Raw genomic sequence first — 25,299 nt, 5'->3', positions numbered from 1 at the left:
AAGCATCCATTTTATTATGGTGACGACAGAGGAGGGTGTCTTTGTTGTAAATAATAAGACTTTACTGCAGGGTGTGTGTCTCCTTTTATTAATGGCGAGTAGGACCTTCCTTTGAACAGAATCTCTTTTCAAGAATTATTTATTTATTTATGGTTGTGCTGGGTCCTTTTTTTTTTCACATTTTAAAAATTTTATTTTTCAATTTTTTAATTCTCTTTTATACTTTTAATTGGAGGCTAGTTACTTTACAATATTGTAGTGGTTTTTGCCACACATTGACATGAATCAGCCACGGGTATGCATGTGTTCCCCATCCTGAAGCCCCTCCCACCTCCCTCCCCATCCCATCCCTCAGGGTCATCCCAGTGCACCAGCCCTGAGCACCCTGACTCATGCATCGAACCTGGACTGGTGATCTGTTTCACATATGCTAATATACATGTTTCAGTGCTATTCTCTCAGATCATCCCACCCTCGCCTTCTCCCACAGAGTCCAATAGACTGTTCTTTACATCTGTGTCTTTTGCTGTCTCATATATAGGGTCATCATTACCGTCTTTCTAAATTCCGTGTGTATGCGTCAGTATGCGGTATTGGCGCTTTTCTTTCTGATTTACTTCGCTCTGTATAACGGGCTCCAGTTTCATCCACCTCATTAGAACCGATCCAAATGCATTCTTTTTAAGTGCTGGGTCCTTGGTGCTGCGCGCGGGCTCTCTCCAGCTGTAGAGAGTGGTGACTCCTCTTGCTGCAGACCACGGCTCTAGGGTATGTGGGTAGCACACGGGCTTAGTTGCCCCATAGCTTGTGGAATCCTCCTGGACCAGGGATTGAACCCATGTCCCCTGCACTGCCAGCTGGATTCTTAACCCCTGGGCCTCCAGGGGGGTCCAACAAAGAGTCTTTGACTGGTGGGTTCGTCTGAATTTCCAAGCTAAGCCCCTTTCATCACCTGCTGCTGCTTGGCCCACGACCCACCGCTCACCCAGGGTGTGATTTTTCTGCCCTGGGCATGTTCAGAAAGCAACCACCAGGCCTGGGATTGCGTTTCTTCTCCAGTCTTGGGTGCTTCCTACATGGAGCAGGGACTTGCTGACGGAAATGGGGGTCCTTGCTGCCAACGCCACTCCCATCAAGGAGGCCCAGCAGCAGAGCGGAGAATCTGAGGACGAGCAGAAGACAGGGGCAGAGGAAAGTCGCCGATGAGTGACTGTGTGGGTAAACGTCTCACGGCATCCTGGGGGTTTTTATTCTTCTCGTGACACTAACGCTAGGTTTTTGCCCAAATCCTTCCATTTCTGAGTATTTAGTGAGATAATTCGGAGAGAAAAGCCACCTCGGGGTGGACGGCCCCTTCCCTCTGGCATGTGGGAATGTGAGGGCCGCCTGCAGCCCACCGAGAGGCCAGGCTGGGGGCCCTCCCGCCGCCTCTGCCCCGTGGGGGCTCCGGCCCGTGGTTCCACCCCTCAGGCAGGAAGGCCCAGGCAGGGAGGAGCCAAGTCACAACAGCTGAGGAGAGAGATCTGCGGGTCCACTCAGTGACCGGGCTACAGGCAGGCCAAGGGTTGGCTTTATTCAGACGGGAGGTGCCCCAGAGGGGCTCAGCCCACGGCGTTATACATTGTGAGGGCAACAGGGAGCGAGGCGGGGGTCTAGAAAAGTAACGCCCGGATCCAGACAGTGGAGAAAGACCACGCGAAACCAGCTTAAGGCAAAGACCAGCCAGGGAGAGCGCAGAAGAGGCGACAGAAAAGGAAGAACCCTTCGGCGCCTGATCTGGGCAGGAGCCTAGCGGAAGTAGTTGGGGCAATCGTGGGCGACCAGGCGCCAGGCCTGATCAAAGGCCTGCACGACGGCCGGCTCCAGGGACCCTGCCTTGACAGCTGCTAAGTTCTCTTCCAGCTGCTCCAGGCTGGACATGCCCAGGATGACCGCATCCCCGTGGAGGCCCTGCAAGGGGAGATGGCCAGACATCACACACCGATGCTCCACAGAGACCCCGTTACACACACCCCCTCCCAGCCCCGCCCCTGCCAGGACCTGGGCTCAGGCATCTTCTTCACACCCTACCTGGAGAGAGTTAATTCTCAGGTAGGTTGATAAGAAGTCTGGGGTCCCCAAGGAGGAGAAAGGGGTCTGGGGCTCTCAAGGAGAAAAGGACAAACTTTTTTTTCCTACATTAGTTTTAGTTACATAAGACCTTAGTTTCTTTAAGCCCAGAGCTAATGATTAACAAAACAACTCATCTTAAGCTCTGTACTAAGGCCAAAGAATGCTCAAACTACCACACAACTGCACTCATCTCACACGCTAGTAAAGTAATGTTCAAAATTCTCCACGCCAGGCTTCAGCAATACATGAACCGTGAACTTCCAGATGTTCAAGCTGGTTTTAGAAAAGAGGAACCAGAGATCAGATTGCCAACATCTGCTGGATCATCAAAAAAGCAAGAGAGTTCTAGAAAAACATCTATTTCTTCTTTACTGACTATGCCAAAGCCTTTGACTGTGTAGATCACAATAAACTGGAAGATTCTTCAAGAGATGGGAATACCAGACCACCTGACCTGCCTCTTGAAAAATCTGTATGCAGGTCAGGAAGCAACAGCTAGAACTGGACATGGAACAATAGACTGGTTCCAAATAGGAAAAGGAGTACGTCAAGGCTGTATATTGTCACCCTGCTTATTTAACTTATATGCAGAGTACATCATGAGAAACGCTGGACTGGAAGAAGCACAAGCTGGAATCAAGATTGCTGGGAGAAATATCAATAACCTCAGATATGCAGATAATACCCCCTTTATGGCAGAAAGTGAGGAAAAACTAAAGAGCCTCTTAATGAAAGTGAAAGAGGAGAGTGAAAAAGTTGGCTTAAAGCTCAACATTCAGAAAACTAAAATCATGGCATCTGGTCCCATCACTTCATGGCAAATAGATGGGGAAACAATGGAAACTGGCTATTTTTTTGGGCTACTGAATCACTTCAGATGGTGACTGCAGCCATGAAATTAAAAGACACTTGTTCCTTGGAAGGAAAGTTATGACCAACCTAGACAGCAGATTATAAAGCAGAGACATTACTTTGCCAACAAAGGTCCATCTAGTCAAGGCTATGGTTTTTCCAATAGTCATGTATGGATGTGAGAGTTGGACTATAAAGAAAGCTGAGCACCGAAGAATTGATGCTTTAGAACTGTGGTGTTGGAGAAGACTTTTGAGAGTCCCTTGGACTGCAAGGAGATCCAACCAGTCCATCCTAAAGGAATTTAGTCCTGAATATTCATTGGAAGGACTGATGCTGAAGCTGAAGCTCCAATACTTTGGCCACCTGATGTGAAGAACTGACTCATTTCCCAATCTGCTGGGAAAGATTGAAGGCAGAAGGAGAAGGGGACGACAGAGGATGAGATGGTTGGATGGCATCACCTACTCAATGGACATGTGTTTGGGTGGACTCTGGGAGTTGGTGATGGACAGGGAAGCCTGGCGTGCTGCAGTCCATGGGACCGCAAAGAGACACAACTGAGCGACTGAACTGAACTGAAGGGTTATATAACAACAGTGTATCTTGCTGGAGGACATGTTTCTCCTTTTTAACAAGAACCTTCTGACTAATCCTGTTCTGTGAAGTAGGAGTGGGTCTGGTAAGACCTTTCAATAGAAAGGTTAACGTATGTTGTGGGAGTGGGTCTGGTAAAAGTATATAAAGTGAAAGTGAAGTCGCTCAGTCGTGTCCGACTCTTTGTGAACCCATGGACTGTAGCCTACCAGGTTTCTCTGTCCATGGGATTTTCCAGACAAAAATACTGGAGTGGGTTGCCATTTCCTTCTCCAGGAGATCTTCCCAACCCAGGGACTGAACCCAGGTCTCCCACACTGTGGGCAGACGCTTTACCATCTGAGCCAGCAGGGAAGTCGTAAAAGTACATAAGGCCTTGATAAAACTAGCGCATGGGGCACTCTCTGACCCTTCCTGATGTCTGTGTCAGAAGCTTTCTGTGTCCTTTCTCACTGTAATAAACTTCTGCCACACGAAAGCTGTGAGTGATCAAGCCCGGTCCTTGGTCCCTAACCTAAATCTTCTTCGGAGATCAAGAAGCCAACATCATTCACCGTAAGCGATCGATAGTTGTACAGAGCACGTATGGTGTGTTCAGCAGCCGTAACCACGCGACCCCGAAGCCTGTCTTCGTTCCTCTGCTGCCACAATGTTCGTCCTCGCTCAGACCTCAGTTCAGACCTGTGCGAACCTGGCTTAGCTGTGTAAGCCCAGGGACTCAGATCTCAGTTTTCACCGTGCTTGTGGGAATGAGAAATTATTCAAAGCACCGAACTCCCACTTAATGCAAACCTGCTATATACGTGCCAGAGACTATGCAACTGTGAACGGCTGAGGCTGGAGAAAAGCTTCAGCCAGAAGACAGGGGACACCAAAGAGAGAAGGAAACCCCACTCCCCGCAGAGGAGCAGGACCAGCGGGTTTTATATCAAGTCCGTGACTACAACGTTCTCTCCCGTTCACAGCTGTTTGCTCATCAGTAAAACTGGAACAATTCCACCTCATCAGGCCTAAGTAATCATTCAATACGTGCTTGTAAAGCCCTCGTGACAGAGCCTGGAATTTGGGCAGCCACCCAGAACAACAGGAAGGCTGCCATGAGAACCGGACCAGAGGGAGATTTCAGAGGGAAAAACGATTCAGACATCATGCTGGCTCCTCAAAGAGAGCAGGAGCGGGGCTTCCGGGGAGAGTGGGGGGTGGGGGGAGGTTACCTGGAGCTGGGAGTGGTGGTACATCCAGCGGAGGGCGGCTGAGGTCATGCTGGGGGCGCTGCTGCCGTACGCAGCCTGCAGGGCCTTCTCCACCAGGGCGATGCCCTCGAAGTGCTGCTCCTTCCAGTAGCTGGACAGGTGGGGAGGGCAGCACGGGGTCAGGACCACGGGGTCACACGGGGGCCACTGCCTAAGGGTCAACCGGGCAGCTGCACCCCCACCCCAAGCCTGCAGTATCGAGGGGCTGGTGTCCCCTCAAGCAGGACGTCTCCTGCTCTAGGGGGCAGTGGAAGCACCCAGGACGCTGGCTCCCTCACCAGAGACCTCATGACGTCTACTCCCAGGAACTCAAACCCTGCCCTTATTTTACCTGGAGAAACAGGCAGCCAGTTCAGGGGCACACGTCGACCCCAGGCCACCTGCTCCTCATCTGGGGCCCTGTCTTTCCCTCCTGGAGGGTGATCACCGCTTCTCAGGGATGAACCATGCCTTGGAAGGTTGAGCATAAGGTCCAGGGAGCCTCATTCCTCTCAGGGGTTCCAAGAATACAAGAAGAAACCCTCCAGAGGGTTTCCTAATTCCTCCAGGATTCAAGAGAGCTAGATCTAGGCAGCAAGGAAAAGCCTGGAGGCCCTAGGAAAGCAGCCTAGAGCGTCTCCATTTCAGACTATGGGGACCCCCTCCCACCCCACCCGTCCTGACACCGTCTGCCCCCAGCTCACCGATTCCTGTAGACCTCTGCCCAGCTGTTCCCAAAGAAGCGGCCCTCGGGCTGTTTCCCGTCCTTGTCCTCATACTTGTACCTGCCGGTCAGCAGGCCTCCTGCGGGAAGGCTGCAGTCAGACCCCCAGCCACTGCCCCCGGAGGCCATCTGGACCGGAAGTGGGGGTGATAGCAGGGGAACCAGGAGGGATGGAGGTCCGGGCAAACCCCTCCCCTTCCCAGGTCTGGGGCCAGGCTTCTCCCGGGTCAGGAAGGGGCAGAAACAGGGTCGGGAAGGCCTCCCGCCCAGAGAAGCCTGTGCCCGCAGCAGCCCCACAGCCCGTACCAGCCAGAGGGTTGTAGGCGTAGAACCTCAGTCCAAAGCGCCGGAGGCAGGGCAGCAGCTCCGCCTCCACCTGCCGGGTGGTGGCGTTGTACATGCCCTGCGGGCAGAAGGGCCAGCTGAGCGGGGCCGGCCAGGGAGCCCAGCCTGCTCTCAAAGTCCTTGGTCAAGACCCCCAGGACTCCAGCATGGTTTCCAACGTCACTACTTTGGACGGGAAATGGTGCTGGGCCCCAGGAAGGGACGGCGGCCTGGCTCTGCCATCCCACACACATCTGCAGGCACCAACCGCGGGCTGGAGCCTGAGCTCTCAAACACGTGGATCTGGTGAGGCCTCTGCTTCAAGAGATGTCAGAGTCAAGTTAAAAACAAAGCAGAGTGGGCTCTCCTGATGGTTCTGTGGTTAAGAATCCACCTTGCAAAGCAAGAGACACGAGTCTGATCCCTGGTAGGGCAACTAAGCCTGAAAGCCGCAACTAGAGAGTCCGTGGGCCGCCATGAAAGACCCTGCATGATGCAGCTAAGATCCGAGGCAGCCAAATAAACAAACAACAAAAAAAGACAAGACAGGACAGGTGACCACATAAAGGTGGCTTCTGTGATCACGGCGGATTCTCAGAAATACTCGCTCAGTGCATAAAGATGGGGTCTGGAGACTGGAGGACCCACTGGGCTGTCGGGAAAGGCTTCCAGAGGAAAGGTATCTAAGTGACGCCCGGGCACTCCTTCCAGGGAGAAGGGGGAGGCAAGTCCGGACTGACCGCAGAGCCAGAAGCAGGCGGGAAGAGGGGCCAGGGCCTGAGAGGGCGGGCGCCCGTGGCCAGGCTGAGGGCCCCCAGGGGCCGTCTACAGGCTGGGAGCAGGGGAGTGGCTGCTCTGGAGTGGGCGGGTGGGGGCAGGGGGGTGGCCCAAGAGGACCTGGGACCGCAGGCGCCACGGAGACGGGCGTCTGCAGCCCCGGCCTCACCTGGTACACGGTGGGCTGGATCCAGCCGTTGCTCCTGCACAGGGTACAGATCTCGGCCACCTCCCAGGCGGCATAGTTGGAGAGGCCGAGCTCCACGAACTTGCCCTGCAGGGGAGAGGCCATGTTCAGATCCCCCCGCAGCCCAGAAAGCCAGTCCCAGAGATTGGGACCCTGGGCGTGGGGTCCGGCCCTGGCGGCTCTGCTCCGGGACCGCCCCAGAGCCAGGGCGGGGAGCGGGGGGCCGCCCTCACCTCCTGGTGCAGCTGGTGGCAGGCGCGCAGCGTCTCTTCCACAGGGGTGCCGTGGTCCGGCAGGTGCAGGTAAAACAGGTCCACTCGGGGACACTGCAGCCGCCGGAGGGACGTCTCCAGCTGGAACCGGAGGCTGTCAGGCTTCAGTGAGTTTTCTTCCAATGGATTGGCCTTGGTGGCAATTTTTACTTTGGGAGGAGAAAAATAGAAGTTCAGGTCAACTTACCAAACATTGGAGAGGATCTAGGGTTAATAGTTAAGAGGCAGGCCTGGGTTCACACCTCAGCTCTGCCAATACCAGCTCTATGACCTTGACCAAGTTATTCAACCTCTCTGAGCCCCATGCCAGTATTCTTTCCAGAATACTGGGCAAAAATCAGGGACAGAGAAGCCTGACAGGCTACAGTCCATTGGATCGCAAAGAGTCGGACATGACTGAGCACGCACATGCGTGTGTGCGCACACACCACACAAACACACACAGAATCTCAATTTTCTCAATTGTAAATTGAGAATGTCAGTGGTACTATCTAGTTGGGAGGCCGTGAGGATTGATCAGAACTTTGACACACTTGCTCATTATGAGCTGCTAATGTTATCACTACCGTGACTATCTACCAGACAGCTAGGCATGCCATGCCTGGCACTTCGGGCTGCAAGAGGAATGCCAACCCTGGATCCCTGCCCTCAAGGACCCACAGTCTAAGGGGGCACCACAGAGTAAGTGAGGTCAGGACACACAGGCGCAGGGGAGAGGAGCCCTGAGAATTCAGGGAAGGCTTTCCAAGGCTGTGAATCTCCAAAAGCCACCCCGGGGCAAGAACATGGCTTTGAGGAGTCATGCCTGCGATCCCACGGACCTAAAACACCAGGTCTGGGGGTACACGAGACAAGAGAAGGGGCCACAGGCCAGAGTGACGCAAAGGGCCCTGAGGGCACCACTTAGAATCTGACTTCAGGGGACCACAGGGTGACTCTGAGCACTTCCAGCCAGCAAGCTAAGGAGTCGACTTGGCCGTTTTGAAAGATGAGTCCGAATGAAGCACAAAGAACCTCGGGCCCAGGTCTGGAAACAGGGAAAATGGCAAGGAGACTGTGGCAGGAATTCAGGAAAGAGGAGCGAAAGGCCTCAACTGGGGCCCCAGGGGAGGAAAGGCAGGTTATATTTCTGGCAGAGAAACCTCCCACTGAGAAAAGGCCAGTGTGGTCAGGAAGGAGTTAGATACGTTTCCTCCCGTCCGCAGTAAGAATCAGGTGAGCAAAGTAACAGCTGAGGAGCGAGCCCTTTCTGCACTGTTTACTCTTGGAAAGTCACCGCAGCAGGCCAGACCCCTTGAGAAGGCAGAGACCAGGCTGGAGGGCTGAAGGCCTACTCATTTGGAATTTTCCATTCCACCACCTCCTCCCCTTTGGCCCACACCCCTTCTTGACATTAACTTCAAATCTGAGATTTAAGAACTGTAGCCCAGCTGGTTCCAGCCTAAAGGAGGGAAGAGGAGGTGCTGCGGAAGAAAAGGAACCAGAAATAAGACCGGTGTAAATGCCTATGGACAGATGAATGGATCAACAAGATGTGGTACGTATACACAATGGGATAGTCCTCAGCCATCAGAAAAGAATGAAATGATGCCATTTACAATGAAACAGAAGGACCTAGAAAGTATCACAGTAAGTGAAGGAAGTTAGACGAAGACAAATGTGAATCCGCTTACATGTGAAATCTAAAAAAAATTATACAAATGAATATATTTACAGAGCAGAAATAGACTCACGGACAGAAGACAAACTTAGGGCTACCACACGGGGAGGGGTGATAAATTAGGAGTCCAGGATTAACATACGCACTAATATAGAGAAAATGGGGATTCCCAGGTGGCTTAGTGGTAAAGAGTCCGCCTGCAAATGCAGGAGATGCAGGGGACACGGGTTCGATCCCTGGATCAGGAAGATCCCCTGGAAAAGGAAATGGCAACCCGCTGCAGTATTCTTGCCAGGAAGATCCCAGGGGCAGAGGAGCCTGGCAGGCTACAGTCCAGGGGGTCACAAAGAGTTGAACACAATTTAGTGATTGGGCAAGCAATATTTATAAAATAGATAGGCAACAAGGACCTACTGTAAAGCAAAGGAACTATACTCAATATCTTATAATAATCTATGATGGAAAAGAATCTGAAATATATAGATATATATATAAGTAAATCCCTTTGCTATACACCTGAAATTAACACAACACTGTAAAGCAACTATACTTCAATTAAAATTTTAAAAAATAATAATAAGACCAGAGTGATCACGGCGAGGCAGCAGGTGGCCTAGAAAGAGTGCGGCTCTGAGACGCGTGCATGTTCTCGTCTTGTTCCACATCGACCACGCCGTGAATCATTTCTCCCTGAGACACCCCGGAGTGGAAGACCGCGCAGGGTGCCAACAGCATCTACTGTTACTACAACCACACAGCTACTAACGGATCAGCCAGCGTTGCTGAGCCCCCACTGTGCCCGCCTGGCACATTATTAGCACTTCAGATGGCATCAGACAGGTGGGGGACCTTCCCCCGGGCCCACACACCTCCGCTTGACTCCTCAGCACTGCCAAAGCTCACTGCCTCTGCACATGCACTGCCCACACCCACTGCCAGGAATGCCCTTTCTCCTCTTCCGGCAGAGTATCAGTTCAAGGTCTGATGTTCCCTTTTCTGAGCATTCTTCTTTGGCCCTTTCTGGGAAAGGGTCCCTCTTCTGGGCTCCCCAGCTGTCTCTAGACTCTGAGCTCCCTGGATTAGGTGACTGTCAATTCCTCTTCTGTGGCTTCGGACAGAGGCTGGCACAGATGGGGCAGTTAGATAGGGCACCTCCCCACACCCATATCCCAGCTACTGCTGCTCCCAGGCACGCCCACCCTGGTGAAGTGGAAAAGTGAAAGTGTTAGTCACTCACTCCTGTCCCACTCTTTTGCCACCCCACGGACGGTAGCCTGCCAGGCTTCTCTGCCCATGGGGACTCTCCAGGTAAGAACACTGGAGTGGGTCACCATGCCCTTCTCCAGGGAATCTTCCCGACCCAGGGATCGAACTCAGGTCTCTGGCATTGCAGGCAAATTCTTTACAGTCTGGGGCACCGAAGTGGGAGGCACTGCGGACTGAGCACCCAGGGCTCCAGGGAGGAGTCCAGGGCTCAGAGCAATGAGGTAGCCGGTCCCTGCCGGTTCTAAAGACCGATCTGCAAGAGTGCCAGGGAGTGCCAGGGATTGCCAGGGCGGTAAGGGCAGGACTCCTGTAGATCGGGACCGCACCGGGCACCTGCGGAGGAGGGGGAAGGGGGCAAGCCCAGCGCCAGATTCCGTTTTCAGGGCCCCCTGAGAGGGGCTAGCCAAGTCGTTCCAGGCTCGGCCACGGTCGGGACTTTACTGGGAGAGAGGGAAAAGGAGAGGAAAAGAGTCGAAAGACCAAACACTGTCCAGCTGTCCGCGCTGACGTGCAAGAGCGCTGGGAAGCGGGCATTTCACAGAGCTGCGGGGTGGCTAGCGGAGGTGGGCGCCCCAGCAATGTGGACAAGGCGGTCGGTCCCGGCCACGGCCAGTGCATGGCTCGGGGGCGGTCACAGGGCCGAGGTCCGGGGCGCCGGGCGTTACCTTTGCAGTCGCGGCCGCCCAGCCCGAGCCCCAGGCCGCCCAGGATGCTCTCGGACTGGCCGTCGGCGTACACGAACGCCGTGTCGATCTCGGTGTGCCCGTGCTCCAGGAAGCTGCGCACGGCCGCGGCGCTGCTGGGCACGTCCATGCGGCGCCCCATTTCCACGGCGCCCAAGACGGTGGCGGGCCGGGTCGGGACACCCCGTGGGTACGACTGGGCCATGGCGGCGGGGTGCGTAACACAGCCGCTCCGAAGCCGAGCGCAAGTGGGGGCAACGCGCTGAGGGCGGGCGCTTTAAGGAGAGGTGGGCCCCGCCCATCTGACAGGGGGCGGAGCGATAGGGGGCGGGGCGATGTGAGCATGTTGGCCCCGCCCCTCACACGTGCCCCTCACCCAGGACCCCTCGGCAGGGGCCTTTCCTAACGGTTGAAGAGCCTAAATAATGTGACAGACTTTATTTTGGGGGGCTCCAAAATCACTGCAGATGGTGATTGCAGCCATGAAATTAAAAGACGCTTGCTCCTTGGAAGAAAAGCTATGACCAACCTAGACAGCATGTTAAAAAGCAGAGACATTACTTTGCCAACAAAGGTCGATCTAGTCAAGGCTATGGTTTTTCCAGTAGTCATGTATAGATGTGAGAGTTGGACTATAAAGAAAGCTGAGCCCCGAAGAATTGATGCTTTTGAACTGTGGTGTTGGGGAAGACTCTTGAGAGTCCCTTGGACTGCAAGGAGATCCAATCAGTCCATCCTAAAGGAGATCAGTCCTGAATACTCATTGGAAGGACTGATGCTGAAGCTGAAACTGCAATACTTTGCCCACCTGATACGTAGAGCTGACTCACTGGAAAAGACCCTGATGCTGGGAAAGATGGAGGGTGGGAGGGGAAGGGGACGAGGTGACAGAGGTGAGATGGTTGGATGGCATCACCGACTCAATGGACATGAGTTTGAGCAAGCTCCAGGAGTTGGTGATGGACAGCGAGACCTGGCGTGCTGCAGTCACGAGGTTGCAAAGAGTCGGACACAACTGAGCAACTGAACTGAACTAAAGATCCTAAAATGTGGTCTTGGCTCAGGCCTTGGGGCTGTCCCACCATCTTGCAGGCCCCAGAGGTTGGCTCTGTGGTTCTCTTGTTGGGACTTGCCAAAGGCTCCAGCCAGCGTTCAAGTATTGAAAGAATTCAAATGAAAACACCTTTCAAAAATGAAAGCAAAGACTTTGTTCAGACAAAGGTTAGGGAGAATTCATAGTAGCCAGCTTTCACTATGGGCTTCCCTTGTGGCTCAGCTGGTAAAGAATCCATCTGCAATGTGGGAGACCTGGGTTTGATCCCTGGGGTTGGAAGATCCCCTGGAGAAGGAAAAGGCTACCAACTCCAGTATTCTGATCTGGAGATGCCCATGGACTGTATAATTTATGGAGTCACAAAAAGTCAGACACAACTGAGCAACTTTCACTTCACTTCACTTCTTCACTATAGCAAATATTGGGAGAAATACTTTAGATGGAAGAAAAGCTGGATTTATGCACACACAAAATGAAGAGTGCTGGAAATGGCAAATACAGGATAAATATAATCTTTAACCTTTTTTCAAATTTAACTTTTTAAACAGCTGAGTTTTTATAAAGTTAAAATACACTTACTGTATGACTCAGCAAAAACTACACCCTATTAGTCTTCGTGAACCTACCTTCAAAAACCTTTGACCCATTGAGTGCAGTGATACATAACAAGAATAATACATCATGACACATTGAATTTCACTCAGGCACAGAGTTGGCCTTAAACTGGCAAATCAATCAATGGAGTTAATGTTAGTCAACTACATTGGTCAAAGGTTTTTGTAGGTAGGTTCATCAAGATTACCAGGCTGTAGTTTTTGCTGAGTCATATAGTAAGTCTTGGCTTCCCTGGTGGCTCAGTGGTAAAGAACCCGCCTGCCAATGTAGGAGATATAAGAGAGGTGAGTTCGATCCCTGGGTCGGGAAGATTCCCTGGAGGAGGGCATGGCAACCCACTCCAGCATTCTTGCCTGGAGAATCCCACGGACAGAGGAACCTGGTGGGCTACAGTCCGTAGGGTCGAAAAGAGTTGGACACGACTCAAGTGACTGAGCACGCACACACATAGTAAGTCTGTTTTTCAGTTTATGAAAGCTCAGGACCGACAGCTTTGTCCCCTTCCCGGGGTGCCAGCTCCTCTGGCCACCCCGCAGCTCTGTGAACCCCCAGCTTCCCAGCGCCCTTGCACGTTAGCCCGTGTGGCCGGACAGTACTTTGTCTTGACCCTTTTCCTCTCCTTTTCCTTCCTCTCAGCAACCCTTACCTAGCCTGGAAAGAGTTGGCTAGCCCCTCTCAGGGGGCTGAAAACGGAATCTGGCACTGGGCAGCCCCTGCCCCCTTCCCCACCCCTGCAGGTGCCTGGTGCAGTCCCGATCTGCCGGAGTCATGCCCTTATCACCCTGGCATTCCCTAGCACCATTGCAGATCGGTCTTTGGAACCGGCGGGGACCGGCTTCCTCATTGCTCTGAGCCCTGGACTCCTCCCCAGAGCCCCAGGCGCGTGGTTCAGTCCGCGGTGCCTCCCACTTCACCAGGGTGGGTGCGCCTGGGAGCCTCTGGAGCTACCAGCAGTGGCTGGGATGGGGAAGTGGGGGAGGCACCCTGTCTAACTGCCTGCTCTGTGCCAGCCTCTGTCCAAGGCCACAGAAGGGGAACTGACACTCACCCACTCAGGGAGCTCAGCGTCTAGAGACAGCTGGGGAGCCCAGAAGAGGGACCGCTTCTTGGGACGAGCCAAAGAAGAACGCTCAGAAAAGGGCACATCAGACCTTGAACTGACCGTTTTCCCGGGGTAAGAGGAGAAAGGGCATTCCCGGCTGTGGGCGTGGGCATTGAGTGGGCAAAGGCAATGGGATTTAGCAGCGCTGAGGGTGTTGGAGCAGGCAGCTGTGGCCAAGCGGAAGTTTGGTGTGTGAGGGCAGGGGACACCCCCATCAGTCTGATGCCGTCTCAGTGCGTGTGGCCTGTGCTGGCAGGCACACAGTGTGGGCTCGGCAACATTAGCTGTTACTGTTAATAGTGGCATCGTCATTGGCACCCTGTGCCATCTTTCACTCTGGGGTGTCTCAGGGAGAAATGGGTCACGGCATGGTAGATCTGGAACAAGACGAGAACATGCACGCGTCTCAGAGCCGCACTCTTTCTAGGCCACTTGGCTGCCTCGCCGTGACAACTCTGGTCTTATTGTGTTTTTTTATTTTAATTTTTTGAAATATAGTTGATTTACAATGTGGTGTTAGTTTCAGGTGTAACCAAAGTGATTTTGTTACATATTTCAGATTATTTTGCATTATACGTTATTACAAGATATTGAATATAGTTCCCCGTGCTATACAGTAGGTGCTTGTTGGTTATCTGTTTTGTATGTGTATATATGTATATTAGTGTATATGTTAATCCCAAACTCCTGGTTTATGCTCCCCTTCCCCCTTTGGTTTCCCTGGTGGCTCAGAGGTTAAAGCGTCTGCCTGCAATGCAGGAGACCTGGGTTCAATCCCTGGGTCAGGAAGATCCCCTGGAGAAGGAAATGGCAACCCACTCCAGTATTCTTGCCTGGAGAATCCCATGGACAGAGGAGCCTGGCAGGCTGCAGTCGACGGGGTCACAGAGTCAGACACGACTGAGCAACTAACACACACACACACTATATTTGTCTTTCTCTGTCTGACTTACTTCATTTAGTATGAAAATCGGTCCATCGTGTTGCTGTGAATAGCACTGTTTCATTCTTTTTGATGGCTGAGTAATATTGCACTGTATGTGTATACCACATCTTCTTCATGCACCCCTCTGTTGGGCATTTAGTTTGGTCTTATTTCTAATTGCTTTTTCTTCTCCAACTCCTCCTTCTCGTCCCTCCTCCAGGCTGGAACTAGCTGGGCCAAAGTTCTTAATCTCAGATCTGAAGTTAACATCAGGAAAGGGTGGGGGCCGTGGTGGAGGAATGGTAAATCCCAAATGAGTAGCCCTCCAACACTTCGCAGATGGCTCAGTGGGAAAGACCCGGGTTCCGTCGGCTACAGTCCGTGGGGTCAGGAAGAGCTGGACACGACCGAGCCACTAACACCTTGACTTTCAGTGACCGAGTGTGTCAAAGTTCTGATCAATCCCCTGGGACTCCCAACTAGATAGTACCATTGTGGTTCTCAATTTACACTTGAGCGGACTGAGGCTGTCTCTGTGTGCACCCGTGTGTGTGTGTGTGTGTGTGAGCATGCATGCTTGGTTGTGTCCAACTCTTTGTGACCCCATGGACTATAGCCTGCCAGGCTTCTCTGTTCAAGGAATTTTCCAGACATGATTACTGGAGTGGGGCTCGAAGAAGTTAAATAAAGTGATGAAGGTCACAGAACACATCCTCTAACTCGACTCTGACATCTCTTGAAGCAGAGGCCTCACCAGATCCACGTGTTTGAGAGCTCAGGCTCCAGCCCGCGGTTGGTGCCTGCAGATGTGTGTGGGATGGCAGAGCCAGGCCGCCGTCCCTTCCTGGGGCCCAGCACGATCTCCCCGTCCAAAGTAGTGACGTTGGAAACCATGCTGGGGTCCTAGGGGGTCTTGACCGAAGACTGAGAGCAGGCTGGGCTCCCTGGCCGGCCCCGCTCAGCTGGCCCTTCTGCCCGCAGGGCATGTACAACGCCACCACCCGGCAGGTGGAGGCGGAGCTGCTGCCCTGCCTCCGGCGCTTTGGACTGAGGTTCTACGCCTACAACCCTCTGGCTGGTACGGGCTGTGGGGCTGCTGCGGGCACAGGCTTCCCTGGGCGGGAGGGCCTTCCCGACCCCGTTTCTGCCCCTTCCTGACCCGGGAGAAGCCTGGCCCCAGACCTGGGAAGGGGAGGGGTTTGCCCGGACCTCCATCCCTCCTGGTTCCCCTGCTATCACCCCCACTTCCGGTCCAGATGGCCTCCGGGGGCAGTGGCTGGGGGTCTGACTGCAGCCTTCCCGCAGGAGGCCTGCTGACCGGCAGGTACAAGTATGAGGACAAGGACGGGAAACAGCCTGAGGGCCGCTTCTTTGGGAACAGCTGGGCAGAGGTCTACAGGAATCGGTGAGTTGGGGGCGGACGGTGTCAGGACGGGTGGGGTGGGAGGGGGTCCCTGTGTCAGGACGGGTGGGGTGGGAGGGGGTCCCCATAGTCTGAAAATGGGGAGTCCCTGGGGCTGCTTTTTTGGGTTCCAGAGCCTCCCCTTTTGCTCAGACCTTGGCCCCTCAGGCTCAGCTTTACTGAGAACCCAACTGGCACCCGTCAGGTTTCCCCAGTGTCTCTGGGAGTGACTGGGGACCTGGATTGGGAGTGTGTGGTGCTCTGGCCCTTCTGCTGGGTCTGCAAGAGTGTGTCTCCTCCTTCGAAGAGCCTCCCCCTTGCCCACGGCGGCAGGAGAAACCTTGCATCGGGACTGGGGAATCCTGAAGCTTGCTGCTGGCCCTGTCACCTGGGGCAACTGAGTCTAAGTTTTGTAAATTCTTGGCAATAAAATTGTCATCAATGTCTAAAGTTATAGTTGAACATCTGTTGGGACCAGCCCTTTTCCCTTTCATTTTTTTAAAGTTTGAAAAAGTTATCAATGTAATACATGCCCGCAGCTAAAAGCAAGCCCTTTCCAAGTCACATTCCTTAGAGGTGATGCTTTTAAACTCAGCTTACTCTCCCTCTGGCGTTGACTCTAAGACCTCTGACGTATATACTTTATTGCTATTCCTTAATGTATCAATTTAGACATTATCTGTGGACTGCTGGGAAGCTCCTCATCTTTCAAGATTTATAGAAGCTGTCTCCAAAGCTTCAGTGCTAATTTCGTTGAAATGTCCCAGGACTTTTCAAGCAGCACAGTGTCTCGTATTTGTAACTGCCTGTGTGTGCAGTGGTGTGATTTAAACCTTAATCCAGGCGCCCACCCGCTCCAGGGTTTCTGACTGTCTGACCAGGTTTAGAAGCCATTTCCTTAAGCAGTGTATCAAGAAGCTTGTCACACCACCAGTGCCTGGGCCTCTCTCCTGGAGGAAATTTTTCGTAAAAAATAATTTGTTCACTTATTTATTTTGGCTGTCTTGGGTCTTTGTTGCTGGGTGTGGGCTTTCTCTAGTTGTGGAGAGCCGGGGCTACGCTTTAGTGCGGTGAGCAGGCGTATTGTGGTGGCTTCTCCCATCGTGGAGGGCAGGCTCTAGGGCACGCGGGCTTTAGGAGCCATGGCCCCAGGGCTCAACAGTTGAGGCTCATGGGCTTTAATTGCCCTGTGGCATGTGGAATCTTCCCAAACCAGGGTTTGAACCGGTGTCCCCTGCAGTGGCAGACAAATTTTTACCCAATGTACCTCCAGGAAAGTCACCCCTGTAGGATCTTGTGCGGTGCTTAGTCGCTCAGTTGTGTCCAACTTTTTGCACCGCATGGACTGCAGCCCGCCAGGCACCTCTGTCCATGGGGATTCTCCAGGCAAGAATACTGGAGTGGGCTGCCATGCCCTCCTGCAGGGGATCTTCCCAACCCAGCAATCAAACCCAGGTCGCCCTCGTTGCAGGTGGATTCTTGACCATCTAAGCCCCAGGGAGGCCCAGGATCTTGGCTGATGGTTTTTACCTTCTCTGCTCTATTTAGTTGAGAAAGCCTGGCAGGTCCATTACCTCCTTTATGCTTTGCACTCACCGTGTGGGGCTGGCTCAGGCTGTCTTCTCACTTAGCAGGTGGGTGGCTGACCCAAGGACAGAGCTGGGTCTGGAACCAGGACTTGTCCTGTCCGTGACCCGGGGCACAAAGACGTGGTCCTGCCATTGAGGGTTGTCTTGTTTGCATCTGGTGAGCATGTGCTATGCAAGGATTCTTGCCCACTGTATCCCTGCTGGCCCCAGCACTGGGCAGGGACTGCCACGATGAGGGACCCAGAAATCCACATGCATTCTGCTGCTCAGGGAGGTAAAGCCTCCACTTGAGAAGACTGACGCCCTGCGGGAAACCCCCGCTTCTGACCCCTGCCACCCTCCCTACCTGCCCAGCTACTAGAAGGAGCGCCACTTCCGGGCTGTTGCCTTGGTGCGGAAGGCCCTGCAGGCTGCATAGCTGCCAGAACCCCCGGCATGACCTCGGTCGCCCTCTGCCGGATGCACCACCACTCCCAGCTCCGGGCAGGAGGGAGGAAGTGGAAGGGAGGGATTTCATTTTTAGTTTTTTAAATTTTTGCCGCATGGTGGCTCCGATGATAAAAAAAATCTGCCTGGGGCCTTCCCTGGTGGGCCAGTGGCTGACTCCCTGTTCTCAATGCCAGGGGGCTCGGGTTTGATCCCTGGCCAGGGAAGTAGGTCCCACATGCTTCAACAAAGAGCCTGCACAGCCAAATAAATAAACAAACAAACAAACAAAATCTGCCTGTAATGTGGGAGACCCGGGTTCAATCCCTGGGTTGAGAAGATCCCCTGGAGAAGGAAATGGCAACCCACTCCAGTATTCTTGCCTGAAGTCAGACACAACTGAGCGACTGAGATAGAGGAACTGTGTGATATTGACATGTTTTTTCCTCCATTAGCCTTTGTCTGTCTCTGGCTGCCCTCTGCAATCTGTCCTATTCCCACCATCCCACTTTCCCAATACCTTTCTCCAATATGGGTATCACATACTAATGGTGCCTCTTTCTTGAGCCCCTAAGTGCCAGGCCTGAAGTAAAGTACAAAATTTTAATCCCCACAATCACCCTGCAAAGGAAGCTGAAGCTTAGTGAGGTCATGTAAGTAACTCAGGCCTGCCCAGCTGCAGAGCAGGAGGGGAGAGGCTCTGAACTCAGGCCTGCCTGTGTGAATCTAGGGAGGCAGAGCTTTGGAGCTGTCTGGAATAATGCAGGGTATGGACATTGGGGGCTTCCTGGCGGTTCAGTGGTAAAGAATCTGCCTGCCAATGCAGAAAATGCAAGACACTCGGGTTCAATCCCAGAGTTGAAAAGACACCCTGGAGGAAATGGCAACCCACTCCGGTATTTTTGCCTGAAAAATTCCATGGACAGAGGAGTCTGGTGGGCTACAGTCCATGGGATCAGAGTCAGACACGGCCAAGGGACTGCGCACACAGATATTGGACCCCAGGTCTTGGCAGGGGTGGGGGTGGGAGGGGGTGTGTGACATCTGGGTGTCTCCCCTTGCAGGGCCTCTGCAGGGATGCGGTCATCCTAGGCACATCCAGCCTGGAGCAGCTGGAAGAGAACTTGCCGGCCGTCGAGGAAGGGCCCCTGGAGCCGGCCGTCGTGGGGGCCTTTGATCAGGCCTGGCGCCTGGTCGCCCACGACTGTCCCAACTACTTCCACTATGCCTAGTCTGGGGTGGCAGAGGGCACACTCCTCCTTTCTCTCACGCAGTCGATTTTGACCTTAGGCTGCTCCGCGTGGCTGGTTCTTCCCTCACAGTCCCGTCCACAGACGTTTATCTCCCCAGTTCTTGTGAACGCCCCCGCAGCCTCCACCACAGGAAAAGGCCGGGACTGCACAGCGTGTTTATTGTCTGGATCAAGGGGCACCAGCCGGGCTGGAGCCCAGGCCCGCGGTGAACGTGTCCTCTGCAGCCGCGGGCTGTTTCCCGCCCCCACAGGCTCGGTGAGAAGGGGCAGGAGTAGGGATCAGGCTTTGAAGGGCAGAGGCGGCAGGAGGGCCTCCCAGCCTGACCTCTGAACAGCAGGGCTGCAGGCGGCCCTCATGCTTCTACACACGGCAGAACAGGGGGCCGTACACCCCGAGGTAGACGTCCTCTCGTGTAGAATCACCTCACTAAATACGTATAAACAGAACCATCTGGGCAAAAACCTACCACCCAGAAGAATAAAACTGCTGGGGGACATCCCTCACACTTGCTCAGTTTCAGCGGTGGCTTTATTCTGGCCTTAGCCAAGCCTCCTATCTTCTGGTTGTCCCCAAGATTCCTGGCCTGGGTGTGGGAGGAGGGGTGGGGAGAGAGAACACAGCTTGGGTAGGAGCGGGTGGGCGAGGTGCCTGTTCCCCTCAGCAAATCCAGCTTCCAGCCAGGGCCGCTGAGGCCGGAGAGAAAGCAGGTCCTCCCAGGCCCCCGGAACCGCCCGGCCACGTGGCCATGCAGGAGCCAGTCCTGGAAACTGGCTTGAGGTGAATGAACAGACTCCTGGGAGTCCAACCCAAAGCCCAAACCCCACAGCGTCTTTAGCTTTTTCCCCAAGAAAAGTCCCTTTTGCAGAAGACAGCCTGAATGACAAAGTCTCATTATTTATAGAAACACAGTCTGTCCTTGTCCCCGCCGCTCGTGTTCACCCACAGCAGACACACGGCCGCTCTCCGGGAGGGCGGTGGCAGTGCCTCGTGTCCGTCCTGGCGAGACCCGGAGGCCCCGGCCCCTCAGCTGTCGTCGTCGTCCTCCTCCGACTCTCCTTCTGACTCGGGCGCGCTCTCTGGCAAGTCATCTCCCATCTGCTGGAACCTTCCGGACTGCGCGTCCCACATGTATTTGACACTCACCTTGAATTCAGCCATCTCATACCCGAAAAGCTTCTGCGAGGGACAGAGGGAACAACGGTCAGGAGGGGCGAGTGTGGTCAGAGGCGTCCGTGGACCCTCTGGTCGCGGCCGCCGGGTGGGTGGTTGGGGGCCGGGGGAGGGGGGGACCTCACCAGGACGCGGGCCTGCTCTGGGGTCAGCACGTCGCCTTCTCTGCACACCTCGTAGTCAGACAACAGGGTCACCACACCTGCGGAGAAGGGACTCCGAGCAGTTACCCCAGCACGGAGGCCTGGGAAGCGCCGGAGGAATCGGGCGGCCCTCTGCCCAAAACTCCAGCAGCACAGGCGCTGGGCTTCCTCAGCGAGCGGCCAGCTGCCTGGGGGGGTTCTGATGGCGGGGGTGGGGGGGGCACCGACTCTTCCTTCCTTGTCCCTTAACTGCTGTATCCTAGCTGTAAGTCACTGTCCACGTTCGCCCCGACCACAAGGCGGGCACTCTTGGTCCCATTTTCATACAACAAAACACAGGTTGATAGAAATAACCTTCTCCGCCGGAAAGGTGGGGGTTGGGGTGGGGAGAGCTGTCTGCTTGGACACCTGTGCTCTCGGCCCTCAGCTGTGACCTCTCACCTCCAGGGACACCCCTGTACCTTTCTTGAGGGCCGTGGGCAGGCCCAGCTGCCTCAACTGGGGCTCCATGGAGTGGGGGAACTGCTCCAGGGGTCCCGGGTCCAGGTTCACAGTGAAAGTGGCTTTGTTTCCTGCTCGGGCATAGTCCATTTCCGTGTACTTTGTGAACCACCTGAGGGAAAAGAAAACAGTCATGTATGGATGCGAGAGCTGGTAAGAAGGCTGAGCGCTGAAGAACTGATGCTTTCAAATTGTAGTGCTGGAGAAGACTCTTGAGAGTCACTTGAACAGCAAGGAGATCAAACCAGTCAATCCTAAAGGAAATCTGTCCTGAATATTCATTGGAAGGACTGATGCTGAAGCTGAAACTCCAATACTTTGGCCACCTGATGCGAAGAACTGACTCATTGGAAAAGACCCTGATGCTGGGAAAGATTAAGAGCAGGAGGAGAAGGGGACAACAGAGGATGAGACGGTTGGATGGCATCACCGACTTGATGGACATGAGTTTGCACACACTCTGGGAGTTGGTGATGGACAAAGTCTGGCGTGCTGCAGTCCAGGGAGTCGGACACGACTGAGCGACTGAATCACAAACAACGCCCATCCACCTGAGGTCAGGCTCCGCCTGGCCTTGCCCGGCCTCCCCGTCCTCCTTGGCTCAGCCCGGAGCTCTGAGCTGGCAGGATAGAGACCCAGTGACAAGGTTCCAGGAACCAGGTCTTCCTTGGACCCTCCACTGGACCAAGTCCTGGGTTACTCCTTCCCGGGAGACCTCACCCATCTTCTCCTTCCCACCGCGCCTCCCGAGCACTTACTCGTCCACTTCCTCCTTAGTGCGATTGGTGAAAAGGAGACCAACTTCGCCCCTCAACTTCTTGCTGACCTGCAAAACCAGAGGAGGGTGGCGTCCGTCACGTGGGAGCAGTGGTTCTCAGCCGGGGATGACTCTGCCGCCCCTGCCCCCCAATATTTGGCAACACCTGGAGAGTACTGTGAGGGGGCGGAGCTCCTCTCTGGGTCTGGAGACTAAAGGAGAGCTGAGCCTGACGCCTGCCCTGGGCCGTGGCTGGAGAGTGTGTCAGTGAGAGCGGGGAGGGCAGTCAGGGTGAGAGTGGGGGCCCACCTGATGCAGGTTGTCTTTGTACTCGTCAGACGGGCTCCGACCCAGCGCCACCATCATCACCTTGTTTTTGCCAAAGAACATCCTACAGAGAAAAAGAGGGCTCCGTGAAGGAGGCGCCCCGCCGTCACCGAAGTGCCAACCAGCTCCAGGCCCTGGGGCCGGAGCTCCAGCCCAGGAGGAGGCGTGGCCAGAGGCTGCTTGCCACGCAGCCCAGGGCCCTCGCGTTCTTTCCCGCACAGACCTGACCCGCACACATTTTGTCTCAGCCCAGCGGGAGTGCGTCTGGGTCTGAGGAAGAGGCCTGCTGGACAGTCTGAACCAGAGCTGCTGGATGTTCTTTAAGGGACCAGACCCCAGGGTTCAGGGAGCCCCCTCTCCTGGAGGGATCACTGCTGTCCCTCCGCCCCCAGGGCAACACCGACTTTAACAGTTAGGGACTTCCCCGGTGGCCCAATGGATAGGACTCTGTGCTCCCACTGCAGAGGGCCTGGGTTTGATCCCTGGCTGGGAAACTACGATCTCCAACCAAGCCAAGCAGCCTGACCGAAAAAAACAAACAACTCTCCCCCCCCAAACAGTTAAAGAGCATCCTTCATCAGGGGTCGGGGACGGTGGCATTTTACCCTCATTAAGGCGATACTTGTGACCCAGGTACCCAAGGTCACCAGCTGCCCCTGTACTTTCGAGCAGCCTGGCCCCGCCTCCCACTGCCCACTCACCGACTGTGCTTCCAGGCGTTGCGGATGTCCTTCAGCTTGCTGTTCCTCATGTTGGCCACGGAGAAGATGAAGAGGTACTTGTACGTGTCCACACATTTCCGAAGCTACGGGACAATTCATGGGGCTCTGGAGTCCTGGGGCAGCAGGGGTCGGGCAGTAATACTCTGGCCCCAGAGGGGAAGAGGCTGCTCCAAGGCCTCTGACAGCCGTGGATGTTTAGAGCTGTCCCTGACAGACAGTCCCACACCCACCTTTAAAACCAAATACAAAGGCTGGGAAAATATAATAATAACAAAAAAACAAGCCCTTACCTCTTCTATCAAGTTCTGTTTCAGTTCCAAGCCCTTCTTGGCAGTTTTGGTTAGGGAGACTAACACAGAGAAGAAAAAGGGGAGATGATGAGAGAGAAACCTGAACGTCTCGGAGACCCGTCTCTCCTTCGGCACCAGCCGGATGGAGCCGATCTGAGAAAGCTGGCAAGGCTTTTGTGGCTGCTGCTTCTGGCTCGCAAGGCTACCCCCAGGTCTGCAGAGCGCCTCTCCAGCTTTCCTGAGCTGAAGATACTGCCACATCTGTCCTGTCACTAGACAAACCAGCTATCTACAGCCCCTCTGGGGCTAACTCCCTGCTGAGGAGTGGGGGGCAGGGCGCCCCCAGAGACCCAGCCTGTAACTGGGGCTGGTCCCTTCCTGCTCTGGGCTGCAGTGTGTGGAGACCATCTACGGCTTCTCTGTGCTGTGGAAGGATGAGTCTGGGGCCTCTCCTCTGCTACATCACATCTTACAATTTGGACCAGTGCATGCAGCGGCACCTCTTTGGGGAGGGACAAACATCTCTTCTCTAACAACAGCTGGGACCCAGTTTTCCCCTTACCCAGAAGGGTTTGGCACTTGCCAGGTTTGACCACGGATTCTGCCACAGAATCCAATCATTCCACAAACGCTTAACAGAGCATCAAATGCAAAGCCCTGGGTCCCAGGAGGGACCTGGATAGATGAATAAGAAGTCCCTCTTCACGAAGCACATGTCAGAAAGGTAATCACAGCAGGCAGGGCCGAGTGCAGTACAGGAGGGCAAACAAAATCCAGCTGTCCCGCTTCCCAACATTTCCACCGCCACAACTGTGGCCCAAGCTGGCACGGCGTTCTCTTGGATTACTGCTGGTCCCGCTGCTTCCAGCCTTGCCACTGCCCCTGCCTTCCGCGGTCCATTCTCAACAAAGCAACTAGAGTGATCTTTTTAAAAGTAAAGCGGAACCCCATCACTCCTCTGCTCAAGCTCTCTCCTCCCACCTCACCTGGGTGTGAAAACCAATCCTGTGCAAAACTCTTTCAAGCTCCGCACACTCTGCTCGGTTCTCTCTCTCTCCTTTCCGCCCACTCTGGCCTCTGGCAAAAGTTAAACATGCTCCCGCTTCAGGTCCTCTGCCCTTTGTGTTCCCTCTCCTTCGACCACCACCCTTCCAGGTAACTCCTCGGGTTGCCTTCTTCCTTTCTGCAAGTTCCTGCTCATTTGTCAATCTTAACAGACCTTCTCTAGCTACACTGCACAAGGAAACGTCAACTGCTTTTTTCCTACATGAGTCTCATCACTATCTGAATTCATAGATTCAACTTTTAGTATCCTGGGAAGACACACTTCCCAAAACTAAAATGTTAAGCTCTATGAGGGCTCTAGACCTTCCATGTTGTAACTGCAGTAACTTTCAAAACCTAAAGAGTTGCCAGGTCTCTAACTTATTTAGTGAATGTGCCGGGATGAAAGAGACGCACCATAAGTAGAAACAGTCACAAACAGTCTCTTAGGAGGGGTCCTACGGACTGCCACCTGAGATTCAGCCATACGAAGATAGGAGCACGACCTTGCCGGCAGAAATAACTTGGAGAACACAACGACCATACTCGGGGATAAACCCGGGCTGAAGAAAAGGAGGTGAGGGAAGGGGGAGCGCGGAAAGCAAGAGAGAGACGGGCTGAGGACGGAGAGGTGGGCCAAGACGAGATCGCCGGCACCCTGGGGGTGCTGAGGCTGCTTCCCGGCCAGCCGGCCTTAGGTAACTCTCTCTGGAGGCCTGGAAAAGCCCTCTTCGCTTCGCCAACGCGGCTCCAGCCTCCCCCGGGGCTTCCGCCACCCTCAAGGGCCCAACCATTCCAGCGCGCCGTGAGCCCGCTCCCTCCTCGCAGAGGTCCCAGCATCCTCCCCTGTCCTCCCCGAAGCCCTAGCGCAGCTGACAGCCGGCCCACAAACTGGCCCTCTGGGCTCACCTTTCTTGTCGCGCTTGGACTTGGGCATCTCGCCGCGGCCTCGTGGGCGGAAGACGCTGCTGCCGGTCAGGCCCTCAGCGCGCGGGGGCCTCTGGGAAGGCCCTTGGTAGGCGCCCTCGCGCGTGCCTGACCCAGCCCGCGCTGAGGCCCTGTTCTCCCTGCCCGGCCGCCGCCTGCCCTCTGCCCCGAGTCTCCAGGTAGACTTCCCACGCGGGCGGGGAACGCCGGAGTCTGGGGCGCCGCACCGAGAACCCCGCCTGTGGGCCCAACTCTATGGTTCCGCACCGAGGACCTCGCTTGTGGGCGCAACTCTATGGTTCCGCGGAGGCGGGGCCCGCGGAGCGGTGCATGCCGGGCCCAACTCTATGGTTCCGCACCGAGGAC

General features: G+C 54.6%; 3 protein-coding genes across 6 annotated transcripts; 1 reads left to right on the top strand and 2 right to left on the bottom strand.

Annotated features, from left to right (window-relative positions):
• Positions 1-72: 72 nt before the first annotated feature.
• LOC122426640 (aflatoxin B1 aldehyde reductase member 3-like) lies at positions 73-10,938 on the bottom strand. 2 transcript variants are annotated; one of them, XM_043445722.1, is made up of 7 exons: positions 10,669-10,938; positions 7,039-7,226; positions 6,788-6,892; positions 5,824-5,920; positions 5,498-5,597; positions 4,776-4,905; positions 73-1,162 (listed from the first exon to the last, which is right to left on the bottom strand). In XM_043445722.1, the coding sequence occupies exons 1-7, from the start codon at positions 10,889-10,891 to the stop codon at positions 1,133-1,135; spliced, it is 873 nt and encodes a 290-aa protein (XP_043301657.1). In that variant the 5' UTR covers positions 10,892-10,938; the 3' UTR covers positions 73-1,132. The 2 variants fall into 2 exon arrangements, with proteins under 2 accessions (XP_043301657.1, XP_043301656.1); XM_043445721.1 differs by lacking the exon at positions 73-1,162 and adding an exon at positions 1,555-1,950 and having other exon boundaries at positions 10,669-10,937.
• Positions 8,511-16,233, top strand: LOC122426642 (aflatoxin B1 aldehyde reductase member 2-like). Of its 3 annotated transcripts, none has more exons than XM_043445725.1 (4): positions 8,511-8,614; positions 15,364-15,460; positions 15,688-15,787; positions 16,092-16,233. In XM_043445725.1, the coding sequence occupies exons 1-4, from the start codon at positions 8,597-8,599 to the stop codon at positions 16,183-16,185; spliced, it is 309 nt and encodes a 102-aa protein (XP_043301660.1). In that variant the 5' UTR covers positions 8,511-8,596; the 3' UTR covers positions 16,186-16,233. The 3 variants fall into 3 exon arrangements, with proteins under 3 accessions (XP_043301660.1, XP_043301661.1, XP_043301662.1); XM_043445726.1 differs by lacking the exon at positions 8,511-8,614 and adding an exon at positions 9,815-10,045; XM_043445727.1 differs by lacking the exon at positions 8,511-8,614 and adding an exon at positions 13,277-13,529.
• A 3,329-nt stretch (positions 16,234-19,562) lies between these two features.
• On the bottom strand, positions 19,563-25,235 carry MRTO4 (MRT4 homolog, ribosome maturation factor). The gene is made up of 8 exons (XM_043445723.1): positions 24,916-25,235; positions 22,963-23,021; positions 22,652-22,755; positions 21,933-22,014; positions 21,625-21,692; positions 20,827-20,978; positions 20,348-20,424; positions 19,563-20,228 (listed from the first exon to the last, which is right to left on the bottom strand). The coding sequence occupies exons 1-8, from the start codon at positions 24,941-24,943 to the stop codon at positions 20,076-20,078; spliced, it is 723 nt and encodes a 240-aa protein (XP_043301658.1). The 5' UTR covers positions 24,944-25,235; the 3' UTR covers positions 19,563-20,075.
• Between the last annotated feature and the right edge of the window lie 64 nt (positions 25,236-25,299).

The sequence above is a fragment of the Cervus canadensis genome, chromosome 24 (assembly GCF_019320065.1).
Source record: "Cervus canadensis isolate Bull #8, Minnesota chromosome 24, ASM1932006v1, whole genome shotgun sequence".
NCBI classification, from domain to species: domain Eukaryota; kingdom Metazoa; phylum Chordata; class Mammalia; order Artiodactyla; family Cervidae; genus Cervus; species Cervus canadensis.
Note: the sequence above shows the minus strand (reverse complement) of the source record. Positions and strands in the feature narration are given on the sequence as shown.

What these genes read in the sequence shown, in the direction of transcription:
- LOC122426642 (XM_043445725.1), top strand. An exon ending in CGCCTACAACCCTCTGGCTG is followed by an intron (nt 15,461 to 15,687) that starts GTACGGGCTGTG and finishes GCCTTCCCGCAG; the next exon opens with GAGGCCTGCTGACCGGCAGG. An exon ending in GCAGAGGTCTACAGGAATCG is followed by an intron (nt 15,788 to 16,091) that starts GTGAGTTGGGGG and finishes CCTCCTTCGAAG; the next exon opens with AGCCTCCCCCTTGCCCACGG.
- MRTO4 (XM_043445723.1), bottom strand. Translation starts at nt 24,943, where the DNA reads ATGCCCAAGTCCAAGCGCGACAAGAAAG. An exon ending in ACAAAGACAACCTGCATCAG is followed by an intron (nt 21,693 to 21,932) that starts GTGGGCCCCCAC and finishes CTGGTTTTGCAG; the next exon opens with GTCAGCAAGAAGTTGAGGGG. An exon ending in ACTAAGGAGGAAGTGGACGA is followed by an intron (nt 20,979 to 21,624) that starts GTAAGTGCTCGG and finishes CTTTTCCCTCAG; the next exon opens with GTGGTTCACAAAGTACACGG.
- LOC122426640 (XM_043445721.1), bottom strand. Translation starts at nt 10,891, where the DNA reads ATGGCCCAGTCGTACCCACGGGGTGTCCCGACCCGGCCCGCCACCGTC. An exon ending in TCCAGCCCACCGTGTACCAG is followed by an intron (nt 5,921 to 6,787) that starts GTGAGGCCGGGG and finishes TTCTGCCCGCAG; the next exon opens with GGCATGTACAACGCCACCAC. An exon ending in ACCACCACTCCCAGCTCCAG is followed by an intron (nt 1,951 to 4,775) that starts GTAACCTCCCCC and finishes CTCCCCTTGCAG; the next exon opens with GGCCTCCACGGGGATGCGGT.